The following is a 26,191-nucleotide window of genomic DNA, read 5'->3' as shown; positions in this document are numbered from 1 at the left end:
GTGACCCCAGCACTGATCAGGACTGGCCTGTGTGACCACAGGCCCAGTACCAACAACCTGCTCTTTTGGACAAAAAGAGGTTGTGCAGAGGTAGTATTGGACCAGCGGAAGGATATGAAAGATTACAAGCGTGACCGAAAGGAAGGCTTGCGACCTTTTATAGAATTCGACAGTCAGCTTGACGGGAAAGAAATAAGGGCGGAGGGAGGGACCCGTAGGGTCGAGCTTTGTGCATGTAGTGTTCTTTCCCCCCACAGAGTTTACATCTCATCTGACGGAGAGGCTGTTTACTCTCCGAGGCCAGACCGAGGCACCTGGTCAGCTGGAATGATACACTATAAAATACACTCAGCGGAATGGATTTCAGTGGGGGTGAGGTGGCTTGCTAACAGTTCGACTTTTGGACCCAAAACATTCCTATTTTTTAAATTTCCTATTATAGGATCCCCACTCCCCAAACCCTGCATCTCCCGTTACCCCACACCGCGGCCGAGTGCTTCCAGAAAAGAGGCCGGTGATGCAGAGGCCCAGAGGGGAATCTCCAGACTTCGCTGTAGGGCAGTCCTGTGGGCTGCAGCTTTCTCAATTATCTAGGAGTGAGGAGAAGCTGCCCCTTTAGGGCTGTGTTTCCCTGGTGCGTCAGGGTGGGAGAGAAGGAAAGACAAGTTCTAGAGTCTGAAAGCGATAGCTCTCTTGAGGCAGGATTCTGCAACCTTTGGCTCTCTGGATGTTTTAAAATACAACTCCCATCAGCCCATGTATTATTGTCCATGGTGGAAGGCCATGGGAGTCGTAGTCTAAAACATGTGTAACTCCACAGGCTGGTGACCCCTGCCCTACGGGTTCTTTCTGGGGTAGAGAAAGGCTATAAGCAGCCAGATCTCGCCCAGAGAGAGATACATTCCTTGGGTTTTCTAGGGTTTTGTTGAGCCTGGAGGGTTGAAGGCCATTCACCACCAGTTCCAGACTCCAGAAATATGGGGTTGAAGGAGCTAGTGAGCTGTGAGCATTGCTGCATAGCAGGCGCAGCACAGATGGATCTGGAGCACGTGCCTATGGCTCTCTGTTAAGTTTTGGGGTCTATCGGCGGTAACTCCCCGTGTCTGGATGAGGCAAGCACCCTAACTTCATTCAGATTATCGTCCAAAAGTTAAAGGGTTCACAGAAGTCAAGTGGCACAGCGAGTAGAGCGCTCGCTTTGACATCCGTGCATGTTCGTATCCCTCAGCCTTTCATCCTTCCGAGGTCGATAAATGAGCACCACACACCGTGGGTAATAATAAGCAGCGCTCAGATGCCTGAGGGTTCGTAGCGCTATATAAGTGCCAAATTATTATTATTATGGAGGGTGACCTGACAGTGCCCTTTAGTTCTTTGATTATATAATGTCTGATAGAGCGCAAGTCCTTTACTTTAGTCAACATTATAATGTACAGCCGCTGAGTCCCGCTGAGGCTCTCCCTTACCTTCAGAGGACAGATTGGCCCCTTCTAGGAGCAGAATACTTGCAACGAGGCCTAGTGTTTTGGCTAAAGCCTTTGTTGGCTCCCTTGACTGATCCACTCCTTGATTGTTTAGCTATTTCTATATGTTGCCTATTTGGCTTGGCCTCCTCAGGTCCTTGTGTTCGTCTATGTTCCCTTGTCTGACTCTGCTCTCACAGCTACACTTTGGAATCCTGTCCTAAAACACTTGCAGTCAGGAGGCTTCTGCCTTTTTTTCCATGTAGGTTTTGGCATCCTTTGTGCTAATAGGTGTTCAGTGCTCGTGATTGGTGTGCGCCTGATTGTTACACCCCCTTCTCAGGCGTGTGCCCTGTAGTTTCATTTAGGTGCAGTTGTTGAGCTTGATTTGATCCGTGAATGTGTCCATTGCCCCCGCGTCTGTGGCCCAGGAGCTCAGAGGGGGATGGGCAGTGCTTTAAGTGGGACGAGTCAGGGCCCTGCCGGGGGCCCCCCGGTCCCATGCAACATTGGCAGGACGCATTATCCCGCCGCAGCCGCGATGGGAGATGCGCCCGCCATTTTAATGTCAGGCAAGCTGACAGAGTGCCAGCCAGTCAAAGCAATGTCAGTCACTGTAAATTCCTCTGGTGACCCCACGCGTGAGGGGTCACCAAAGGAAGTTACACTCCCTTTGTTTTCCCAGGTCGCTGAGGCATCTTTCACCCTCAGGGAACCTGGGGATTCCTGTGTTTCTGTCTTTATAAAAGAGGGGTTGAAAAGTAAACAATTCAGTCCATCTTTTATAAAGCTTTGACGATAGACAAAGACGCCTCAGGGTTTGTCCGTCGTCAAACCTTTATAAAAGATGGCTTAAATTGTGTACTTTTCAGGCGATCTTTTATAAACGGAGAAATGTTTAAAAAAAGATGGTTTGAAAAGTACGAAAACAATAAGATATGCACACAAATATATACATGTTATATATTTGTGTGCACACCTTACTGTGGTTTGTGTCCTTTTCAAGCCATCTTTAATAAACATAGAAAGATGTTGCATATTTCTATGTTTATAAAATATGGCTTGCATACTACACAAACCATAGTAAGGTACGCATACACATATATAAATGCTTATGTGCATTTATATATTTATTTGAGTGCCTTACTATGGTTTGTGTACTATTTAGGAGACTCCCATCCCACAAGACACTCCCCCAAACGAGGCTCCCCGCTCAAGTTCTTACCACACTTAAAGCCCTGAGGATGGGAGATGGCTTATGCCGTTTAGGTGGCGAGGAGCATCTTTGACGACAGGTGTGTGGAAAAGAGACGTGGCAGAGGAGGATAAGGGTCATATCATAGCACACAATGAGCATAAACAGAGGGATTAGAAAGGTAAAACCACATTGAAAGCTGATGGACAACTCGTCATAGCCCTGACTGCTGGCAGTACTGCACCACAAGTTGACAAGATAAAGATTTGGGTAACATTCCCAAAGAGATTTTAGATAAATATAATTATTTTGAACTTGGCAAGATGGCTGCCACAATCTGTGCACAGTTAGAGTCTGTCACCTTATCAAACATTGCGACACTACTGCCTTTCTTACCTTACGAAGGAGCTGGACAGAAGGCCGATGAACCCCACGGCAGCGCCAACAACGGCGGTCTTGCGACAACCAAACACGTCTGTGAATACGCTGACGATTGGGGAGCAGAAGAAGATCATGCCCATGGACAAGGAGTTCACCCAAGCTGCGGAAGAAGGAGAAGGCCATGTGAGTGCCCATGAAGCAAGAGAAGCGATAATGCAGCGCTCTATACCAGAGGCTTGACCACCCCGCAAACAACTGGTGGCAGATTGTAGCAACACCCTTTATGCACTGGTCTTCACGAGAGGTACCTAAGCTTGCCCATGCCTTTACATCATTCTGGTTTTACTCCTCTTGCTCTTCAATGCATCTCTCATTATCTGTTCCATCTCTATATAGCCTTGTAGTGCTCGGAGGCCTGCGGGCGAGTTGGCGCTCTACAAAAATTTGATAGAATAAAAACAGTCTAGATGCGGGTGCTCACCCTACCGGACAGTAGAACTGTAATCGGTTCCATGTGATGTTACTGAAATGTATTTGAACAAATGAAATGTGACTGGAAATCAAATACATCGTTTTCTTTTAATTGGGGGGGTCCCCCGAACCCTCTGTTTCCTCATGCTTGTAGCCCCACCTTGAACCACCCCCCACACCTTTTAACCCTTCACAACCACCCTCTATATATTTCTTTTTCAGTATTTTTTTCGGTAATATTTCATTCGTTATTTACATTTCGGTAACATCACTGGATACCGAACTAATCATTATACAGAAGGGGGGTGGGGATTAACCTGGATATCTTGTCTTTGGTTTGTTCTAAAGGAAAAATAACTTGATTTTCCACGCAGATTTGTGCGTTGACGTTCTGGTTTCTGAAAGGGTTTGTTTATTTAGATTTTTATATAAAGTAAGACGGGGTTCTCATGTCCCCATGTGGTCATGGCTGCGTGGAAAATCAAATTCTTTTTCCTTTGGAACAAACCAAAGACAAGATATCCAGGTTAACCCCCCCCCTTCTCTACAAAACAAATGAGGTATGGGCTATGCCTCAACACTAACCTGTGATCTTGCGACCAAATAAAGAATCATCTATTCTAGAGCTCAGCAAGGTCGGATCCAACCTAGGGCCCAAGATCCATTAACTTTAATCAGTATACAGATGTCTGAGTTTACAGGCATCTCGTAGAACTGCACACACTTCTGTGATGACAACAAAATGGAGTACAAGGTACAAAACCGGAAGGTACAACTGTTTCACCAATTTTTCATACCGGCCATCATTTTTAGGGCAGATGTCCGGAGCATTTTCTTCAATTTGCGATCGCTTCTAGTTGCTAGGATAAATCCACCGCTGGTAGTAGCTGCACTAGCCATGTGACAAGGCAGCGAATGAAAGGGGCCATGGTGGGGGGGAATGTGCAGCCCACCCGACCGAAGCCTCGGTGAGGCCATAGCACGGTTGTGCGGTTCCATGTCATTTGATCGCGGGATGTTTTTTCGCTGGGTTTTTTACCGCAATTTTTTGAACGAAAAAACCCATCGAATATTTTTCAATTCTTTTTGTGGGGGTTCCACCCCCAAACCCCTATTACATTTCATTGTTTATTTATTGACAAACACCCACACCCCATATATATAATTGTCTAACCCCCCTAAAAAATTAGATGGGTTTTTTCATAAAAGAATTTGCCATAAAAAAACCCACAAAAAAAATTCCGCGATGAAAGGACGTCATACCAGTTGTGCATAGAGGCATGTGTACTCATAGTGGCCCACTCTCTACCTGCAAATCTAACACAACAGGCAAAGGAGTCTGAAGAGAGAACCCACATCTTTTGAGTTTAGATGAATCCCCTGGTACTCGCTCAATGTCCAGTCCAGTTAAAAAGGATCTGATTGCGTTCACTGAGCCACTCTGACTTTTACTGACTTCAGAGTGACCTGTGGCACAAGAACTCTTATCGGCCACAATGCAGACCCTAGTTAGGTTTGGACATTTGCCCAAAGTGTGGTATTTTGTACGGAGTAAAATATGTTTAAAAAATCAAACACCATTCAATCTTTCACTGGACTTTTCTTCAGATTTCTGATGTTCTGTGGTCGATATATATATTAGCATAGAGCAGTGGTCTTCAGACTTTTTTGGCCTGGGCCCCCCCTGAGCAAAGTTTGGGCAGGCCGGGCCCCCCCCCCCAAAAGTGCCAGATGGACAGTATGTAGAAATCGCTATGAACTTTTGCGTGCCATCACTGCACCCTACTCCCAGTACAGACCCTGGGCTCTCCCCACCCTACTCCCACCACTATCCCAGTGCTGCCGCCCATCCTGCTCCCACCACAGTCCCATAACACAAGCATACACACATCCATACACATTTAAATAAAAAATAAATCGCCATAAACATACCTCGCGTGGTTGCTAAAATGCCCCGCTCCAGGCTGCTCTGCCCGTATGTGCGAGGAGGCGCAGGAGCCCCCCCTCGCACATACATACACGCAGTGCCCCAGCCAGAATTTCCAATGAGCTATGTAAGGCTGGCGAATCAAAACACCCCCAGCGTTGCATGGCTCAGTGATCATGTGCGGCTGGGGAAATGAACTGTCAAAGGCAAACAGTGTTTCCCTTTGACAGTCCAGCCAGCCCAGGAGCACTCCCTTCGCTGGAAAAAGCAGCTGAGGGAGTGCTCAGTGTTTCACTGCGCTGGCTCCTCGGCTCCTCCATAATGGGTGAGGCGTCCAGTGGGTGGACGCCCCCTCACCCATTATGGATGAGCCGGCAGGCTTGTACTGGCCTATAGGGCAATAGGGAGATGACCGTACCAAAAATGCAAAATGCTAGTGTAGGCCAGTAAAAATGGGCCACTTTTTTGGCCAATGTGGGCCAGTTTGAGGAGTTACTTCACTATGCAGCTAGTAGTTTTGACCATTGTTGCTGAATAGATATTCTTTAAATATCACCATGTGTTTACATTTGAACAAAAAACAACCCCTTGGGTACTATTCAAACAGTCTGTGACTAAACACTGAATATCCATCTGCAACTGCTGGACATTTTTTCATTGGTGCCTAAGACCGTTTTATGGCCCAGTCTGACCATGTGAGCTGCCCTTTCCCATTTCCTCCAATCTAAAAAAAAAAAACACTATTTTTTTTCTTTTTTTTTACATTTCATGCTGGGCTCTGGTGCCCCCCCCATGGGGGGGCACGCCCCACATTTTGAAGACCTCTGGCATAGAGGATGATGGGGCACACTACCTGAAAGCCCCATTAATGAACTCCAAACATCCTCTCCTTTCTCCCACAGGTGGTGATGACCTTTTTGCATCAGCTGCTAGCCGACTTCAGGTGTGTGTAGGCTTGTGGAAACTGATCTGGGCTTCCAGTTGGATCTGACCACCAACTTCTAAGTGACGCTTACACTCTGTTAGGCGTACATGGAAAAACAAACATTCTTTTCATATAAATGCCAGAGTGATTGTATAGTAGATGTTGACTGGAATAACCAGATTCCCTTTTCTACAAACTCATGTTTTCCATGACCCTGTTCTTATCGACGCAGCGCTAAAGACGTTGGACAACAAACAAAGCTTGATAACTTGGGGTTGCTGTTCCCTAGCAACTAAGCTTCTATCTAGCTATAGGGGCCTGAGAATGCTGTAGCTGGACTGTCCCTTTGGGGGTGGGACCAAGCCTGATTTGCATTTGATCTTTCCCCTTCCTGTAATGGCTTGGCATGTGAAGAACAATGGTAAACCTTCCAGCCATCACCTCTTTGTTTTTGTAGCGACCCATGACATCCTTCCCCCATTTCCTAATTCTACATTGTTTTCGATGTCATAGAAAGGCCAGCCAGCAAACAAACACATTCAATGCTGAGATTTTATACCTTGGCCAGCAAACCTTGCCGAAAACTATGCTGTCTCCCCGGGTGAGAATTCTGGCGTTTAAGGGAAATGCCAAATCTCCGTAGGCATTGTGTCCTCTACGGCTTTTTGTCTTCTGCTCTAGGAAATGAGCTGTGTCGGCGGATGGGATCTCCTCACAGGTTTGCCAGAAACCAACCAGATCCCATTGGCTCCGATACCAACTGCAGAAGGCGGTCAACACTATCTGGTAGCCATTTGGTGAAGAGCATGAAATGACCTTGGCGGTCTCAACACAGTCCTCAGTAGACAATCTGACTCAGCCGTCGCAATTCCTCACTCATTGGCAAATCCATTGCCACCAGTGTCACATCGTAATCACTGAGGAGGGCGTGGAGGGGGTGGAGGGCGGGGGGTTCTGAGTTTTTCCCAACAAGCTTTGTGGTGCCACCAACTAAAAAGAAGAATGCTGTGATTCGGGGACTGCCACTTTGTTATGTAAGTTTAAATGAAGCTATATGTAACTAGGACTCCTGTGCCTTCAGCTTGCCCATTGTAATGCGCTACATTTAAAGAATGCGCCATACATAACCACATTCTTTCATGCCTCCAACCCATAAATCTGTATTGCTCTCTGCAGTCACCTCTCAAACATCCTACATCCAATCGTGTATTTCAATTAGTCTATGAGGAGGGGACCAAGACTCAGAACGGATGAATCCATGAGTGGCATAAGAGACACTGCAGCATGTGGCATGCCCTACAGAAATAGCCAATATTATTATTATTGTATGAATTGCAACATCATTGTTTATTAAACTATGCAAAAGTGGTCCCTTTCTGTAGTGCACACCCAAACAAATCAGCATAGGTGATAATAACTTTGACAACGAAGGAAACTAAGGCACATGGATGTAATGCTTGGATCACATACTTTGGCCAAGATGGAAATGTAGCTCCGGTTTCCTGGTTCTCCAGTTTGTAATTCAGGCAGCAGATGTTATCTCCCTTTTCAAAAGCTGCACTGGCACCATGTGTTCAATAAAGGTGACTGGCAAAGCACCAAAGCACATGATAAATGAACCTGACAATATAAGAACATTATATAGAAACCTCTTAGGTAAAGATTGTGTGATTCATTATCTGAGGGCAAAAGAGCATAAAAGAGAATGCACATCTGTAAAATGAACCCAAGGCACTCCAGCAAAGTATATAGGTTTAATATGAACCTATGTTCTCCACACTACCTTTCAAATGTAACCAAGGGAAGCGACTATCTACATATTAAAATCAGCAAACTGCAATGATTCACCATAAGTAAGTATTTAATAAGTTTACAAAAGGTAAAACATATACTTTTACATATCATTTAGTGATTGATTAGGGTGGAGTTCAGAGACACAAATAATACTATCTATTTTCAGGGAAATGATGGCAACATAGCATAGAGGTTATTTGAGGGGTTCATGAGAAGTCCTTTGCCCACTTAAAGTGGGCAAAGGACTTCTGTCTGCAGGTGTGCGTGCGTGTTTGTGATCTCCAAGTAACATTTCCAAATCTTGGACAGGATGTTTCATCCTTTTGGGGTCAATAAAACCATTACTCTGCAAGCTATCATAGCAGCCATTGAGGACTTGTACAGCTAATAATAAGTGGGGCCCTGTTCATAATGTGCACGCATTCTGCTGCTGCTCTACTGCGAAAGGTTTACTTACCACAAACCCACAGAACTCCATCGCCACCGAAGAGTAAACCACAGTCTGCTCGGCTGCCAGGACATGTTTTAGCCAGAAACTTGTGGTGAAATGATGAGGAGATTTCCCGACTGGCAATGAGGGGAAGCGGGTTACAGTGGATTGACTGGGTGCCTAGTAGTCTACTTCGCGCGTGCCTTCTGTGTAAGACTATGCTGAAGTTCTGGAATGCTGACAAAGCGCTGACTGTTCTTGTGTTGTGCCATCACCCCTGGATTTGCACTCATTTATGAAACATATGGCAGATGCTCTGTTTTGTTTTTAGCTCGAGCCGTTTTACGCTATACACTGTCTTTATAAAAGCAGATCAACAAGTAGCAAATCCGCAGAGTGAGGAGCGCCCAAAGGCCACACATTGGGTTGCCCGATAGATCTACAGAGAGTGGACCACATTCCAACAAAGTTTGAAGTATTTTTATGTGGCCCAATGACATGTCTTGCATCTCCAACCCAGCCCTGGCTGTTCAGCCAACATGAGTTTGCATTCTGGGACTTGTAGTTTATCTTTTCCTACTTGTTCTGGCCCTACAAGTCATGGCATACAAAGTGTTATTGGCTGTAAAGATAGGAGGGACCGCTAGTCCGCTACTATCCCACTGCTAAGTACTTCCGCTATATGACGATTTTGTTGCAGAGATAAACCTTCTCTCAGACAAGGCCACTGTCTTGTTTGTTTCTCTGCATTCTTGTACCCGTATTGTATGCTCCTTCCACTCTAATCCCACTATAATACCAGAGTTATGGGTACTACAATGCAAAGAAAAAATAAAATCTGGACTGGATGAACTGATCACACCTAACATTGGGCAACTTGAGTTGTGTGTAGTACCAAGGCAACCACGATTACAACGATGATGTGTGCAATACGCTGATTTATTAAAATAATTTGATTTGATGTGCAATGCACTATATGTGCTCATCTGCGGGCCTCGACACCTCAACCAGAGATGTAACTCTTCCCCATGACAGGTGGGGGTGCATCCTGCGCTGTGTGTTACTCTGCATTCTGGTACTCGTAGTTTGCTTTTCCATTATAAATGCAGAGCTGCAAGTGACAGGGTGCAAGAAAGGGGGGTAGCTCTGGATGTCCTGTTCACATGTGGCACGGGGACAACTTGAGGTGTCTGCACAGCCGGCTCTGGTTTGTTTGTGCAATGAATGCAAGTCACTTTTTGTTCACTTTAATTTAAATAGGCATGCTGCATATTTCAAATTATGTGAATTAAACGGGCATTTTCTCCAAAAAATAAAACTCTTCTTGCATTTTAAGCAAGCAGGCAGCTTTCTCCATTTTCAAAACTACTTGGTCGCCCTTTTATTTCACATATTAACCTCTCGGTTTATGTGAGCTGTGATGGGTTTTAAAATGCACATGGCCCATTACATTTAATCTCAACAGTTGCACTTTGGATGAAGATTTGGCATTTTGCACAGGAGAGGGCTACTGGAGTTGAACTTGCTGCCTGCTGGGCAGTCCTTATATGGCAAGAGGGCTGTCAATCACAGCTGAAAGGAAAGCCATAGAATGAAACTGTAATGAAAGCCCAGCGCGTGCTTCAAGGAACACCAGCCATGACAGCTCTGGTCCCAAGACAAGACACACTGTGACAAATGAACTTTCGAGGGGCACTAGTGGTCCAGGGATGATTATCGGTTTCTAAACCATCAATCAGCCCCACACCTCCAGTACACCACAAGGGATCTGAACAGACTGGAAACACAAGCAAATTATAAACCTCCTTGTCCAATTTTGGTAATGTGGACGGAACGACAGGCTTATCTACATGCTGGATCAGGTCAGGAATCGTTGTCTCAGTGCTAGTCTGCGGTCTGAAGCAGTGGTCAAGATATCTCAGACACAGTTGGCGACTGCGGCGTAACAACAGTCAGCAGCGAAGTCAGTTGCAGCTCAAGGGGCTCGACTGGCCCGAAAATGACTATTTAAGGCAGATGTCAGTAGATGCTTGTAGGTGCACGTTAGCTGCATAGAGGTAATAGTCTGTAGTCCCTTATAAATAAAACACTTTTATTCGATCTTAGTGCGGATTGTAGTTACAGAATTACAGTTCAAGGCAGAGCTTAGAAACATCCACCAGCCTCCACCGTCAGCCCCACTCTCAACCGTCAACAATGGAACCTCAATCTCCCATCCTTCCACAACACCACCAAGTTCCAATCCTCATGACATCACACATAACCAACATGAAACCTGGTGCATCATGAAAAGTCATGCATGTAAATCATTACATATCTCCCTCTCTTAAAAGGAGCAAAATGAAACAGAAACCTCCAAATCATAACAACTTAAAGTTAATAACACATGCACTTCCCTCAACCAAAGCACAACATCGATGCACTCCAAAAACCAAACCACCAACTAACTGCGGGCCCTGCCATAACACCAAAAATAGAGACCAGCTCCATCCTCCTCCATCACTGACCATGCCAACTTCACTGCTTCCATACCACCGTACAAACGATTCAGAAAACAAAACGCAACGCCACCTTTCTCTACACCCGGTAGCAATTGCAAGAGAGAAAAACCCACGCTCTCTCACACACAAGTTTCCACTTCACACCATTGGAGCTGCCAAGATCCCACATGACACCAAAGAATGACAGCAGACAAGCAAACAGTGTCAGACCGCCAACCTGTGCCCAGAGAAACTCACCCCAAGGTCTCCAGGATGTCCACCCCTACAACCTGGACTTCTAAACACACCCCTAAGGCACAAAGCCGGAGTACCTAACTCCCAGAACACATGGCAAAAGCAGGAATCCCTAAATTCCATACAACTCCACACAACACTTGGCACAACGCCGGAGTTCCGAACTCCCTTCCACATAAACTGGGAAACTTCAACCCCTCAACAATTCCCACAGAAACACTTGGCCAAACGTCGGAGTTCCCAACTCCCCAGAATGCATTTCAACCTATTCATTCACCACATATGACCTCCCTTCTATTGTCCACCCACCGAACCTTGTGATACTCTCATCATCGCAACCCACCATCAGGCAGAACATACCATTTCCATTATATTGAGCACATTTAAGACTGTGAGCAATGTGAATATAACACAGCTTCAAAGTCTTTGAATTCCCCGACGACCTGAAATGGAAAAGTGTTTTATCCATTTATTATTCCGCACAAGACTGTCTTTGAATTGCTCGATGACCTGTAGAGCGGTATCAACAATAACATTTCGGCAATGTGGTAAATACAAACCCTTCCACAGTAAACATAACTTTTGTAATTGAAGCGCTCAAAGACTGTATAAACTCACTTAGAATACCCTACTTAACAAAGGCCACGACATACTTTCTTTCACGCCATTCAATCAGCTCCCAAATACTCATTCTACTCAGAATCTTCCGTACAAAAGGCCTTACATGACACCACTTAATCCTCTTAATACTCTCTATCATACCAGGAAAGACTCTTAAAAAATCTCAAAAAATCAGGATCTAACTCCTTTAGCACAATAATGGAGGTGTCCACTGCTTCTCCTATTAGATCTCCAAACGACCCACAATGTCCCCAAGTCTCGTCCCAATGAGCTTTGAACTTGTGGAACGCAATCAAACAACAGTTACAGAGTGCCACTCCCCTATCCCGATAATCCCAACAGCTTTCAGGATGGCCATCTTTCATCCGGCCTAGAAGATTCCCCACTTCTCTCACCTGGTATAGTGAACACTTTCCAAACACATCAGCTGGCTGATTCTCAGATGCTCCTTGCTGTGCAGAAACTTCTTTAAGCTGCACTCCCTTCAAACGAACTTCGCAAACTTTCTGTTCGTCGCCAGCCAACTTGATCCTTTTTCCATATTTGAATTCGTCCACACTCCAAAGTTGATTCACTCTCGCTGCAGCGCCATCCATTCCCGCACGCTCAACAGCCTGTGCCGCTGGACCAACATGATCTGAGTCCACACCGCCATTCCGTTTACCCAGCACAGCGATCTCCCTTCCATAGAAGAAAGGACCTATACAGTGTCCTCCGAATGCACCTCAGGCATCTTCACGCACCCTGACGTGATCACAACACTCGGGATCTTCGGACTGAACTGAGCTCTACAGCCCAACCGCCAAACCAACTGCTTGTACACGCCTTGTGTTCTAACTACTTTGTACACGCCTTGTGTACTGGCATAGATCCAAACTGCCCTCCACGAAACCGTGCTGTTACTGGCCTGATTGGACCCTCCTGGCACAGTTTCACGTACACGCCATGTGTACCGGCCAGTATAAATCTTGCCCTTCAAATAGCCCGATGCGGGTAACTATTCGCCAACATTGCTACCCAGATACGCTGGTGAAAATTGCACACAAGGCTGTAATTCCAATGCTCCCCACACTTAAAAGACTTAGGGGACCCCCCTGGCTCCCCCACCGTCCTCTTAGCAGGACTAGCCCATACCTGAATCCGTAACACAGGACTCGGCCTCCTCTCACCTCTGGCCCTGGGGGGGGGGGGGGCTGGTGGATGTCTCTGTCCTCAGTACTCTTTCGTGCCTGCATTGTGGAGTATCAGCATTGCGGCCGTCAGCAGCCCCTTTCCTGGAGCCGCACTTCTTACGTTCGTGCCCGGTTACTGCTACCTGCTGATTCCATGAACTGTCACCTTCCTCTCAGATCAGGTTGCTGGCAATCTCTGTCCTCTGCTCTTTACATTCGCATCGCTGTAGCTGGATGAAAGTCATCCTCGTCGCCAATGTAACGAAGTTAGCCACATACAGGTAATGGTCTGTAGTCTCTTATAAATAAAGCACTTTTATTCGATCTTAGTGCTGATTATAGTTACAGAATTACAGTTCAAGACAGAGCTTAGAAACATCCACCAGCCCCCACCGTCAGCCCCACTCTCAACCGTCAACAATGGAACCTCAATCTCCCAACCTTCCACAACACCACCAAGTTCCAATCCTCATGACATCACACATAAACAACATGAAACCTGGTGCACAATGAAAAGTCATTCATGTAAATCATTACAATGCACATCTAGCTTCTTTACGGGGCTTGTGTCGTCCTTTAAGGCGGACAGCCCAAAGCTGAGGAGAATGTTGCAGGCAGCTGCCTTGTCCTTGGTTTGGTTCAGAGACTATCTAGCACTTCCCGCCTAGGAAGCTTGCTGCAGAGCCTAGCAGGGCACGCTGTGTGCTGGCTGGGTACCGGTTCTGGAGCTGTTGGAGAGTCCTCTGGATTTGGTATCTCCCTCTGTTCCCTGGGAGATGTTTAGGGGAGGGATCTTGCTTACCTCTTGGAGGTCCTGGCCTTCCATCACTGGCAGAAGATGTACGGTAGGCTGTACCTCCAGCCAGGGTCCAATGATGAGTTCTTCCTTCTGCTTTGGAGAATCCTTCACATGATCTGCCAAAGGAGGGGCTCGGCCCTCTTTTAAAGGCAAATAGACCACAGGCATTGCTGTATGCTAAGCCTACCTTAATGAGCCAATCCTGGGTCCCCACCAACAATCTCCTGTATATGTGAGGTCATAACCAGAGTGTTTTGCAACAGAAAAGGTAAAGGGGTGAAAACATGTAATACTAAGTCCCACCCATCTTCCTGTCTGTTGTGGATCAGAGGGTCCCTCTGGTTAATGGAGCTCTCTGTGGTTCCTGATTAAAGCGGCAGGTCTCCCTTGAAGCTGCAGTGAGACCAGACTTACTGGCTTCATCAAACCACATACTCCTACCTTCTGAATGGAGTCACCCTGTGGGGATGAGTACTGTAAACACGCAGTCCCAGACATGACATTTCACTGCAAATCGATACTGAGGGTGGCAGCTGGCATCAGGTTGACACAGTTGCATATAGAAGGGTGTTGGGGTTTTCTGTTTCCTTTGTTAGACTCTGCAGCCATGCCCCATGTGGGCCTGTTTGAATTACTCTGATTAGTATGCAATTTGCTGCCACCAACTACATGGCTCAACAAAAGGACAGAACAGATCCATGGTGCCTTTGTTAGTTAATTAGGCTGGCCATGGCAGGGGAAAGGTTTGACCCACCCCCTTCTGCAGATGCATCATGTCCTCCACCTCTCAGATCCCAACTAAATATGATAGGGGGAGTGCGCCTGTCTGCTGTGTCCACCCAGAGTACGCAGGTCTATGCGTATGTCATGCCGTGAGCATGGGAAAATGTTTGCGGATTAGCCCCACACATTTTCCGGAGGTTGATCTACCATCATTCAATTTCATTTAAAATTTCAAAAAAGCCAGGTGAGCAAACACACACAGTGCGGAAGGTCGAATTCCTCACACACACCTTCAGACCCAATAGCACCATGTTCACAGCACAACTGGTACAGGCGTGTGTGAGAGGGTGGAGCCCCACTAAAGCCCTCCCAAGCTAAATCGGTGTTCAGTGCCAGTCTCACCAGAGAAGCTAAGGATGTGCAGGATTGTAAACTATCCACAAGCTGGTGATGCAGCGCATCTGGTCAATGCCTTGAATGGCATTGACATGGCACACCAGGGGAGTGCATAGTATGCCACCTGTATGTTCCTTGGTTGCCAGCGGTGTACCAGCATGCGTGCCCTACTTTAGGAAAGATGCCTTGAAGCAACTGTATTCATTTCAGGATGAGATGTTTGCTTCATTGCCATTTCAAACTAGACTGGTCCACGTGGCATTGGATTGGTTTCTAAAGAAAATAGCTTTTGGAAACCAGCCACCCAGGCAAACACATCGCTTACCCTGCCCACCAGTATGAATGATTCAATTTGACAAGTACATGAACTCAAACTTGAAAGTTACTCTCGAAAGGATCCATTTAACCATCTCACGCCGGGACCCAGCCTACTCAACGAATGTCTCTGCGAAGGTAAGAGAACTTCTAGGGAAGGGCAACACGGTGCTGGATCCAAGGTAAACTCATATCCGCTTGACCTAAGATACCTTTGCACAACAGAGAAAGTCGGCTGCAGGATGCAAGTGCATGGGGTGCGGCTGCGTGTTTGTGCACGGTTCCCGCGCCAGTTGTGGTGATATCAGTGAATACGTGAATCAGAAAACCGGAGGCGGAGATAAGCCGCCTTTTATGACCCAGGCTCGTATGTGAACTTTCAGATGTTTGCTTTCTTCAGGTGCATTCAGAAAGGATCACTTAAGGAGAGACAGGTGTTTCGAGTTCCTGGCCAGGCCTTACTTAAAACACAAATAGCCCAATGTTGTCCCCTAGCTTTCTGCTTGACACCCCACGGGTCCCTTTACTGTGTGGGTGCACCGTCTGCCTGATCTCCAATTTGTGAAGCCTGGGAGATTCATGTCGAGGGTGCTTGTCAAATCATCACATCACATCATTGCAGCGACTTGGCAGAAGTGGAACGTCTGCCAGGCCTCCGCTCCAGCCTAGAGCCCGTCTTCTTAAAAGAACAGTCCTCATGGTCGGCAGGCGGTGGGGGTAGGGAGGGAACTTGCGCATAGAAGAACTTCCGCCGGGAGGGAATCTGCGCGTAGAAGAACTTCCGCCATGTTGATTATCTACACTGCTATGCAGCCGTCAGGAGTACATTGTCGCGCAAGTAACTGTTGAGGGCCGCGCCAAACACTTGTATCAGCATAAGTGCTACACTTACAGTCAGACAGACAGGCACCTGGGATGCAGTTGTGCAGGAAGCAGTTTGTATAGGCCATATTGGCCATGGGCAGAGGTGGGTGGTCCAGAAAATTCCAAATCATAAAATGTTCCAACTGGAAGTAGGCAGCAGACAGGAGCCGGTCCGCTTGAAGTGAACGCATTCCATGGACTCTGTGTCCACACTGTGGACAGGGCCCAAGAAGACGCATGAGGCACTTGCTTAGGCGCCGCGTTTCTCTTGGCCCGAGGAATATTGTATAATGAACAATGACCTTGAGCATCATACATATCCCCGTTCCAGGTGGTTGGGCCCGTGAGGCGGCAGGAGCATTGTGACATTGAGCTGGTGCTCTCTTTTCGGCCAGTACGCCCACAGGGTTTTCGCTTTGGAAGGTCCGGCCTTGTCGACCCTCCAAATGGTAAAATGCAGTCAATTTTATGGAATGATCAAAAGATAACCCTCAAAATCCATTACACAAAATGTTTTCTCATGAACATTCATTGGAAATATCCTGAAACCCTGAGTGCATTTTGTTATTCGATGTGCGGACGAGCCCAGCCCTTGGCACCAGCGGGCAGGACATTACAAGTTGATGCCCTTGAGGTGCCCGTGTTGGAATGATTCAGCATCTTCCTTGGAATCCGTAGATAAGGTTGCCCCCCACTCCTACATCTCCAGCTCCTTGGATTGGCTGAGCGAGGCGTGCCATAGACATGAGGGGGTCGCTGCAACTTTTAAGCACGACTGGGAATTCCCAAGACCGCTTTATTTTACACATGGCATTGCTTTGATGCAGGTGCAATAACAAGTAGTCATTTGGTTACATAAATTAAGTCTTTTTGAGGCTGAAAATGCATTAAAAACGGAATTTCAATGGGCCCCAAAGGGGGCCAAACATTCAAGTTGCGATCTACTAGCCAGGCCAAAATAAAAGTCACTGCCACCTCAATCCTAAAAATGTATGCAACGCACCCCCCTCCCCTGGAACTTCTCCTCTGCCCTTGCGCGATCGCAATGTCACCTGGCCTAGTAAGATCGTTGTTTTTGTCCTCCCTCTGTCTCCCCTCCCGTGCCTTGTGGCGCCTTGAAACACTTGTATATAGGCGCGTTATAATACCATATTATATCATATCACACATTTCTTACTTGCCGAGAGTCAAATATCACTAGAAGATGGCTAGTGGCGACTGCCCATTTGGTGTCCTGGGCCCAAGCTATCATTTAACTGCTCTCTCTGCCCACAACTGGAGTCGCTCGCTGAAAACCTGCCAAGCAGTGCACATCTTCAGAACTCAGTGACCTCTTAAAGGGGAACAAAATGTCACCCGGGGCTTAATCCAGGGCGTTTTGATCATTGCGAAGGCTCAGTGAACCTTTGCAAAGGCTGGCAAACTGTGCTTTTCTACTTGAAGGGTGGAGGCCATGAAAAGCTTGTATTGACATGCCTTTGCCAGGAAGGCGGTGCAACGCTCTCCCCTCTCTGCTGCCATTGGCCTTCACTTCTACCACACGAATTCTGCATTAGCTCGCCCTATCTCTAGTCCTTTATTATGTGCACTTTTACAGCACATGGAGGTGCCTCTGTTCATTGTAGCGAATATGAATAATTGACACTGTGTTTTTCATTGCACTCATGGACATAATAAATTGCCACCAGTAGCTGTTGTTGTTCCCAAAGACTATGGGCATCAGTGTAAAGAGGGATGGCGTAGACAGAGAGAGAGGACTGTTGTGCTTGGTTCAACATAAACATAAAGGATAGACTTACCCCTGCCTTGTCCAAGAAACGTTTACATGTGGGGGACCCTTTGCCCATTTGTAGACTTTTGAACTGTACCACGTTGGCCCAAAATGTTCCCTGTCTATTTATTTTTATTGATTTTATTTTACTTTATTTAACATTTATAGAGCGTGCCAAACCCGTGGTTATCTGGGTGCTGGAAAACAGGTAATGCGGTACAGTTAACAATAGAAAACATAAGTTTGGCATATATTATATTGAACATATTTGCAGACATAGGATACTTTACAGATGCATAGGCCCCGTATTAATGTGTGAAAGACAAAAAAATATGAAGGTCTGAGCACTGAACCACTGGTTCCTGCTGGATGGGAAAGGGTTTAACCACTGGCTCCTGCTGGATGGGAGAGGGTTTAACCACTGGCACATGTTGGATGGGAGAGGGTTTAATCATTGGCTCCTGCTGGATGGGAGAGGGCTTAATCACTGGCTCCTGCTGGATGGGAGAGGGTTTAATCACTGGCTCCTGCTGGATGGGAGTGGGTTTAACCACTGGCTCCTGCTGGGTGTGAGAGGGTTTAACCACTGGCTCCTGCTGGATGGGAGAGGGTTTAACCACTGGCTCTGCTGGATGGGAGTGGGTTTAACCACTGGCTCCTGCTGGATGGGAGAGGGTTTAACCACTGGCTTCTGCTGGATGGGAGTGGGTTTAACCAACCACTGGCTCCTGCTGGATGGGAAAGGGTTTAACCACTGGCTCCTGCTGGATGGGAGAGGGTTTGTTGGTCGGCCGTGGCACTCTGAGAGCAGAGGATGAATAGATGGACTGCGGAGCTGGCCTGTAAGGTTCGACTTCAGAAGAATTCTAAAGGTGCCATTGGCCATTTGCGGAGGTACTGGGAATTATAATGGGCAATTAGGGAAACCAGCGGTAGCTTGCATGTGCAGGTTTGGTCTCACACCAGCCACTTGCCCCTCATAGTGACAGCTGGGAGGTAGTTGGAAAGAGAAAAGCGGCAGCAAAGGAACTGGACTTTGACTAAGGCACCATGTAGCCTGGCGCTCTCATGCCATAGCCTCCTCGACTGTAGGTACAGCAGGCAGGGCAAACACTCAGATCCTCCCCGCCATCACACTGTACAAACACATCTGGTTGGTGCCTCCTCCCACATCTGTATTTTTAATCTTGCTAGATGAAGGACCACAGTGGTCAAGTGCACCCTCCCAGACAGTTCTTAACAGCTGTATGCAGCTGTCAGCGCTTTTCACCAGGGTGCGTATGAAACGTTAATTTGGAAGTACGACTTCCAACGATGCAGGAATTACAATTTCCTCAACGTTTGGCAGCATTGCCCTTTTTCTTGTAGTGACGTGTTTTAATTTTTTTGGTCAATAACTCTCAAGTGCTGTTTGGGTAATCCTTGTCCTAAAGCGCCGTAGTATTCAAATAACTACTCCAGGCACTCTTTCTCTAGAAATTGGACTAAGATGTTTTGACTTCTTCCTCTCTGAATTAAATAGTCCATGATGGCATCTAGATTTGCAAATGCCCAGTCCCTTCATTCCCCAAATCCAAATTGAGGCAACTTGTCTCCTCTATGGTTGTGACAGATAACCCCACCTGCACACCTGCATCCGGTCGCTAATTAGAAGCACCTAGCAACACGCAGACTTGGGTCCGCAAACTCACTAGCAAATAGCAGAGTCCAATTCAAGTTCCGCGCAGTCACACACTGAGCCACGGGTCTGCAACCCGCGACTCTCCAGATGTTGTAGACTACACCCTCCATGTCCCTCGCCATCAACTTTGCTGGATGAGGCGAGTGGTGGTTGCAGTCTAAAACACCCGGAGAGCCAAAGGTTGCAGACCGCTTGAAGCCCATGCCAGCTGCTTCCTTGTGCACTGTCAGGTGAGGCAAGTATCCTTCCAGCCTCATCCAGCCTCAGCCTGGGGCCTCTTGTCCTGAGTTCGCCTCCTCCAGCTCTATGCACTCGAGGAACGTGGCATCTCTATTGAAAGGATCCGATAGGCCTCGCGGCAGCCACACGTGATGCTCATGTAGGAAGATGGGCCAGCTGCTGAGTACAGGAACGTGCTCTAGGGTGTCTGGGTGTTGAACTAGAGCTCCATCTTCTAAGGTCTGGAGGAAAGTACACTGACCCCCCAGCGTGGATTCAGGGGCATCCCTATAGATTGTGCATCTGCTCTAATTGTCCGGAAAGTGCTCTTGCTTGCTGTTCTGTCTTGTCTGGAGCCAGGGGCCATCAGTATCCATTACTCACACTCTTGCGACACTCTCCCTAGACAAAGCGCAGGTGCTGAGGAGCCCTCTTTATTTATAGGGAGAGGAAAACAACAACTGGCAACATGTGGGCAGCTCAAAGAAGGTTCTAATCGTCCAGGAGGGGAACAACAATGGCAACAGCTGCCTAGAAGCTTCTACTGAAATCCCTATTAAGGGCATGCTGTAGCTACAGTTCAATTGCTGCTCGCCCTCACATGGCGCAAGCATTCCAGCAAAACACCCAGGCTGGCCCGGTCCATTAACGCCCAGTATTTTGCACCAGGAAATATAATACAGTCCCGCATACAATTTGATGTTATTGATTTTCAGTTATCAGCATTGGTGTTTAGAGTTTCAGGTCATTGGCTTAGCCGCAGAGATGCGGCAGCCCCTGTTACCCCCCTTTGTCTCGATGCAGCCCCCCGATTGGCCTGGTGGCAAGTCTAACAAGAATGTAATTGACTGACGCAGGAGGTGAGGTGGACTGTGGCACACAGGCAGCACTCATACCAGATTACCTGGAAACCAAGGCTTGATCCCCCCCAAACCGCACTCGTGTTTCCTCTGCTGCATGCTGACATGGGAGGAGGGTTCAGAGACAGAAGATAGATAAGATCACCACGTCTAATGGTAAGATTAAAAAAAGGCTTTGTATCAATTCATGTTTGTTTTGAATGTTATGTAATAAGTGTGTGTGTGTGTATGTTTCTGTACAAGAGGGTATGAAGGAGTGTCCCATGCATGTGTGCGTGAGTCTGCGTGCATGTGTATATTTAGAGGTACATATGAATGGTGGTAGTGAGAGAGCAGTTGAATGAGATTTTGTGTGAATGAAAAATGGGTGCATTGCATGAGTGTGTGTTTATTTGGTGAGCAGGGTGATGCCCCAGCAGCATTTATGTGTTGTAAGGCAGTAGTCTGGGATATATTAGATGTAATGCATCTTGAAAGTATTTTACAGTGGCAAAGCTGACATATATTGTGAGTGTGTCATTGTGAAAGTGCTATAGAATGGCAATGCAGCATATATTGCGGGCGTGGCAGCATATATTGCCGGCGTGGCAGCATGAAAGTGTTTTCCAGTGGCAATGCTGTGATATATTGTGGACACTGCATCGTGAACATTCTTTGCAGTGGCAATGCTGTCATATGTAGTGGGAGCGGCATCATGAACGTGTTATACAGTAACAATGTGGTATATTTTGTGCGCGTGGCATCATGAAAGTATTTTTCAGTGGTAATGTTGTAATCTATTGTAGACATGGTATCATGAACATTCTTTGCAGTTGTAATGCTGGCATATATTGTCGATGTGGCACACATTGGTGGCATAAACATCATGAAAATGTTATTTAATGCTCATTTGTGCTGTTAGTGGCCTTGTATCTATTGGATCCTTTTTTTATTCTCATAACTTGTGCTGTAAAATGTACCATTTTAAACCAGCTCGCTGAGATAAACACTGGTGAACCATCAAACAACTGCACCATGAACAGACCGCCCAACCCACACAATCCCGGCATCTACAAATCGTAAACCGGAAACAAGGAAAACAAGGGATACATTTCGAATGGAAATCAATAACATAACCGCAAATAACCAGAGCTCACCCAAAACCCACTAACCACTTCTCTCCCCTACACCACACACCCAAAGGGCTAGTGAATGAACCCACCAAAACACTCAAACTGCCTATCACTCTAACCAAGCTAAAAACCAAACCACCTCAGACAACAAACAAGTCAAGCACTGGATGTTGCCCTTCTGGACACAAGTCCAGTGCACAAAACAAAGCACATTCACAAGCTCACACGCACAGACGCCAGTTGCTCCTGGTTCTGCACCCACCAGCAGTTTAGCACAACATCTATCCTATCCCCCTCACTAATCTGCCCTACCAATTTCTCCATGCAGAGCCGCGTGGGCGACACAGCAACCATGAAAATAGCAGCGGTGCGCGATATTAATCAACTTAACATAACATCATTTAAAAAATATCTTTAGGGCGGAATCCCCGTGAACCCATCGACATTATTCAGGACTCCTTCTGTACGCTTTCTCGCTCGCACTAATTCATATGTAAATATTGACCGTCCTCCAATAAAAATACTCCCCATCTGCCACTAACCTTGAATCAGGGCCCCAGGGAGCCACCCCCCACAACACTAGAAGCTGTCTCTGGCACTGTTTCTGATTCATTGTAATCTAACATCTTATGCACTGGGGCAGGTGTAGTTATAAAGGATGTTGATCCCGCTGTGATGCCTGGAGTTAGGATCACTCTCAGAAGGGTCATGCAGCAGCAAGGTTCTGTAGGGTATTGCCCATAAGACACCTGGAGGCACCAGTCTAACCCATGGGATATCCTGCATGGGGCCCATGGGGGTAATAGGGAGGAGTCTACTGCCAAAACTACCACTACACCCCTCCAAAACGTCTAACATAGTAATCCGATGACAATAAAGTACTGTGTGTGCACTGCAGCTCCTTGCTTCCCTTCCCAACATGCACTCTGACCGGTTTTCCGGCTAACAACTGAATATGCAAATTATTTCCAATTTGGATTCATTGGATGCAAACGTATCTCATTAATATTGATGAGGGACATCCAGAAAACCTGGCCTCTGTTGAGGACCTGGAAGAGCAGAGTTGTGCACCCCTAGGCAATGCCTCTAACCAAAAGGGATCAATGAAGTGGTCGAAATGTACGAAACGAAGTAGTGTAACTATGAAGGGAGGCGTTAGGCAGATTGAGGAAGAGGCTGTTGCACTAGTCCAGCCTGGAGAGGACCAGAGCTCTGGAGACAGTGAGTTTCTGGGAGATGGTGAGGAAAGGGAGAATGCATCTGAGGAGGTGCAGCTGAAAGTGGGCCTTCTTGGCAGGGTCCGTGATGTGAGCAGAGAAGGAGAGAGAGGAGTCAAAGATGACACCAAGGTTTTTTGCCTCACAGGAAGGTGAGGGGAGTGGACCCATGGGGGGCGGCCAGAGTGTAGGAGGGAAGGTGTGAGCTGTGGTCCCAATGAGAAGGATCTCAGTCTTACTGGCATTAAGGCAGAGATCGTTAGCATTGCGCCATGCCTGAATTGCCGACAGACTGTCGGGAATGAGAGAGGAAGAGGAGGAAGCAGTGGAGAGCAGCTTGAAGGAGAGCTGTATGTCGTCCGCATAATACTGGAAGTTAGGAGAGAAGGCAAAGATTAAATGGACTAGAGGAGCAAGGTAGATGTTGAAAAAGCCAAGGTGAGAGGTAGCGAGTGAGATGGAGGAGAGAAAAGGGCCAGGTTGAACCTGGGAAGGTCAGTCAGAGAGGAAAGAGGTCAACCGGTCCAGAGCCAGGTCAGTGATGCGCAGGGTATCACAGAGCCGAATTAGAAGGGTAACATGGTTGACTGTATCAAAGGAAGGTCAAGAAAGATGAGAACGGAAGGAGAGTTGGAATCGAGATTAGAGAGCAAGTCTTCGCAGAAGTTCAGGAGAGCAGTTTCCATGCCTCTGGCTGCTCTGAAGCCAGACTGGTGGTCGTGCAGACAACCAACGGTTTCAGTGTGGAGGGTGAGCTGGGAGATGGCCAGCTTCTCCGAGAGTTTCACCAGGAAGGGGGTAATGGAGATATGGCGGTAGTTAGCTGGACAGGAGGTGTCGGCAGAAGACTTTTTGAGGAGACGGTGCACAAGGGAGTGCTTGAGGAGTAGCGGGAAGGTTAAAGTGGCAAAGGAGTGATTGAAGAAATCAGCCAAGGCTGGAGCAAGGGAGGCAATGTTGTCCTTGATAGTTCTGGAGGAGCAGGAGAGCACCTGTTTGGATGAGACTTTCATAGAGCGACTTGTCTTGAGACCTCATCAGGTGGTATGGGAGAGAAAGAGGAGAAAAGGAGGGAGAGGGAGTGGGGGGCAAAGGGGGGCCTGTGAGAGGGTGAGGGAGAAGGGATTGGTGTAGAGGAGAGTGAGGACAGGATGTCCTGAGTTTTAGTAATGAAGTCATAGGCCAGTGCAGTGGAGAGCACCTGGCAAAGAAGAGGAGAAATAGAGACTGCAGTAGGATTGGTGAGTTTCTTGCAGATTTTCAAAAGTTCAGCAGTGTGTTTAGGGGTCCCAGAGATGCGGGCTTGGATATGGGCCCTTTTCATCGAGCGGATGGATAGTCTGTAATGCCTTTGGAGCAGGTGGCAGGCCAGTCTGTCAGAGGATGTGCTTGAAGCCTGCCACTTCCGCTCAGTAGCTCTGGACTTGCGATTCAGAGAGGCCAGATCAGAGCCATACCAGGTGTTGTGTAGTCAGGCTTCGAGCAGAGCCTCAAGACAGGGGCATGGATGTCCAGAGTGTGGAGATGGAATGGAGAGCTGAAGGTTAGTAAGAGCTGTGTCAGAGTGAGAGTCAGTAGCAGGAGTGGTAAAGGGAATGAAGGTGATGGCAAAAGCAGCAACTGATATTCACTTCATAGGTCGAATAACGGAGAAGGAGACTGGATTGTAATGTCAAACGGACTAACAGCTCTTTTGTTGTTAACGTGCTTGCATCCACAGACAAAACCGAGCAATTTATTTGCAGATACTTTGGAATGGGGAGGTGAAGTGGGTTGGCATAAAGTGTGGTGGGGGGTTATGAAAAAATAGGGCAGGGCTGAGAAAGTCATGGGGGTAGTTCTTCTTTTATGTTGTTGGCCATCCTGTTTTCTGTCTTGAAATCTCGTTACTATCTGTACCCGCGCGAAAGGGAAGTGACATCACGTGCGCAGAATCAGACCTCCTGCATATTTATTATTTCATGTTTCTTTTTTAATGTAGAATCATTTCAATGCATCTATCAGGCGAGTGGGCACCTTTTTGCAGCCTTGGTACAGCTAGGACATTGTTGATGCCACAGGCATTGGGAGTATGGTGTCCATTTAAAATGACATGACCCCAAATAGCCAGGTGGAAATGTGTGATACTGAGTGGGAACGGTTCCCCGGGGGAGCATGTTTTATTATTTATCTGGTCAGCACGCTGTGGTCTTTGTGTTGCCGATATCCATTCCGCATTGGTTGCTGGGAGTTCAAGCTGAAAGTATTGTTATGGGTCGTGAAGATAGGAGAGGGATGGCATGTAAGAAGGGACACACAGTCTCTGGGTGTTGTTTGGCTTTGTACCCTATGCCCATCCCACCTACTACCTGCCCATCTCCACGCAACACACCCTGCCCCTCCCAGGATCTCTTTGACCTAGCTCTGTGCTTTTAATGGCATGTCAATGTTATTTCTAAGCAGTATTCTTATAGGTAGTGCCTTTATTGCAGCTGTAACTGAATTACTGGCGTGATAAAAAAATGCCTTAACCAAGAGTGTCTACAGCCACTTAATTTATGAGCAATATGTATGTCTTACAGCTTTTCTCTGTATTTATCCTGTTAAAAACAAACACGGGCAAAGCCAATAGTTGTGGCTCTCGTATTATATCACCAGGTACAAACACTGATTGCTGCTGCCATCTTATGTCCAGGTAGTACCATTATGGCAGTGCCGGGAAAGTGCCTATAAAACTCTTGAGTTGGCAAATGCTTGTTTCACAGGCAAGCTGGTTAATTATCTTTTCAATGGTGATGCACATTTGCTGAGTGAAAGTGTTTTATTTACAAAGTCTGGCTTCCTGTTTACGTGGCGAACTTGTATTCGTCACAAACATATTTATAGATGGTCTTTTCAGGACTTGCTGGCAGCGCTGCTACCCAGTGTTTCGCAGAAAATAAACAACCACCTCTAAATGGCGAGAACACTCACTAGGCGTCCTCAAGAAGAAAGTGCTCTTTCTTTCATGGAGAGCTCTCAACCTGGTGGAGGTCCAAGGCGGGTGAAATGTGGTGTTTTTGTTCTTTGCAGCTGAATTCTTTGTTCAGGCCTGAGTATTGCCGTGAAGGTGAACTGAGTCCAGGGCTGGTGATAACCACC

General features: G+C 47.0%; 1 protein-coding gene across 1 annotated transcript in view; it reads right to left on the bottom strand.

The window, feature by feature from the left end:
• The window catches only part of SLC16A10 (solute carrier family 16 member 10), a 400,499-nt gene that overhangs the window by 105,320 nt on the left and 268,988 nt on the right, over window positions 1-26,191 (bottom strand). The window contains exon 2 of the mRNA XM_069607772.1: window positions 3,055-3,199. Coding sequence (XP_069463873.1) covers window positions 3,055-3,199 — 145 coding nt within the window. The remainder of the gene's footprint in view (window positions 1-3,054; window positions 3,200-26,191) is intronic.

The sequence above is a fragment of the Ambystoma mexicanum genome, chromosome 4q (genome assembly GCF_040938575.1).
Source record: "Ambystoma mexicanum isolate Mex_15411 chromosome 4q, UKY_AmexF1_1, whole genome shotgun sequence".
Classification (NCBI taxonomy): Eukaryota; Metazoa; Chordata; class Amphibia; order Caudata; family Ambystomatidae; genus Ambystoma; species Ambystoma mexicanum.
This window is presented reverse-complemented; position numbering and strand designations above follow the sequence as displayed.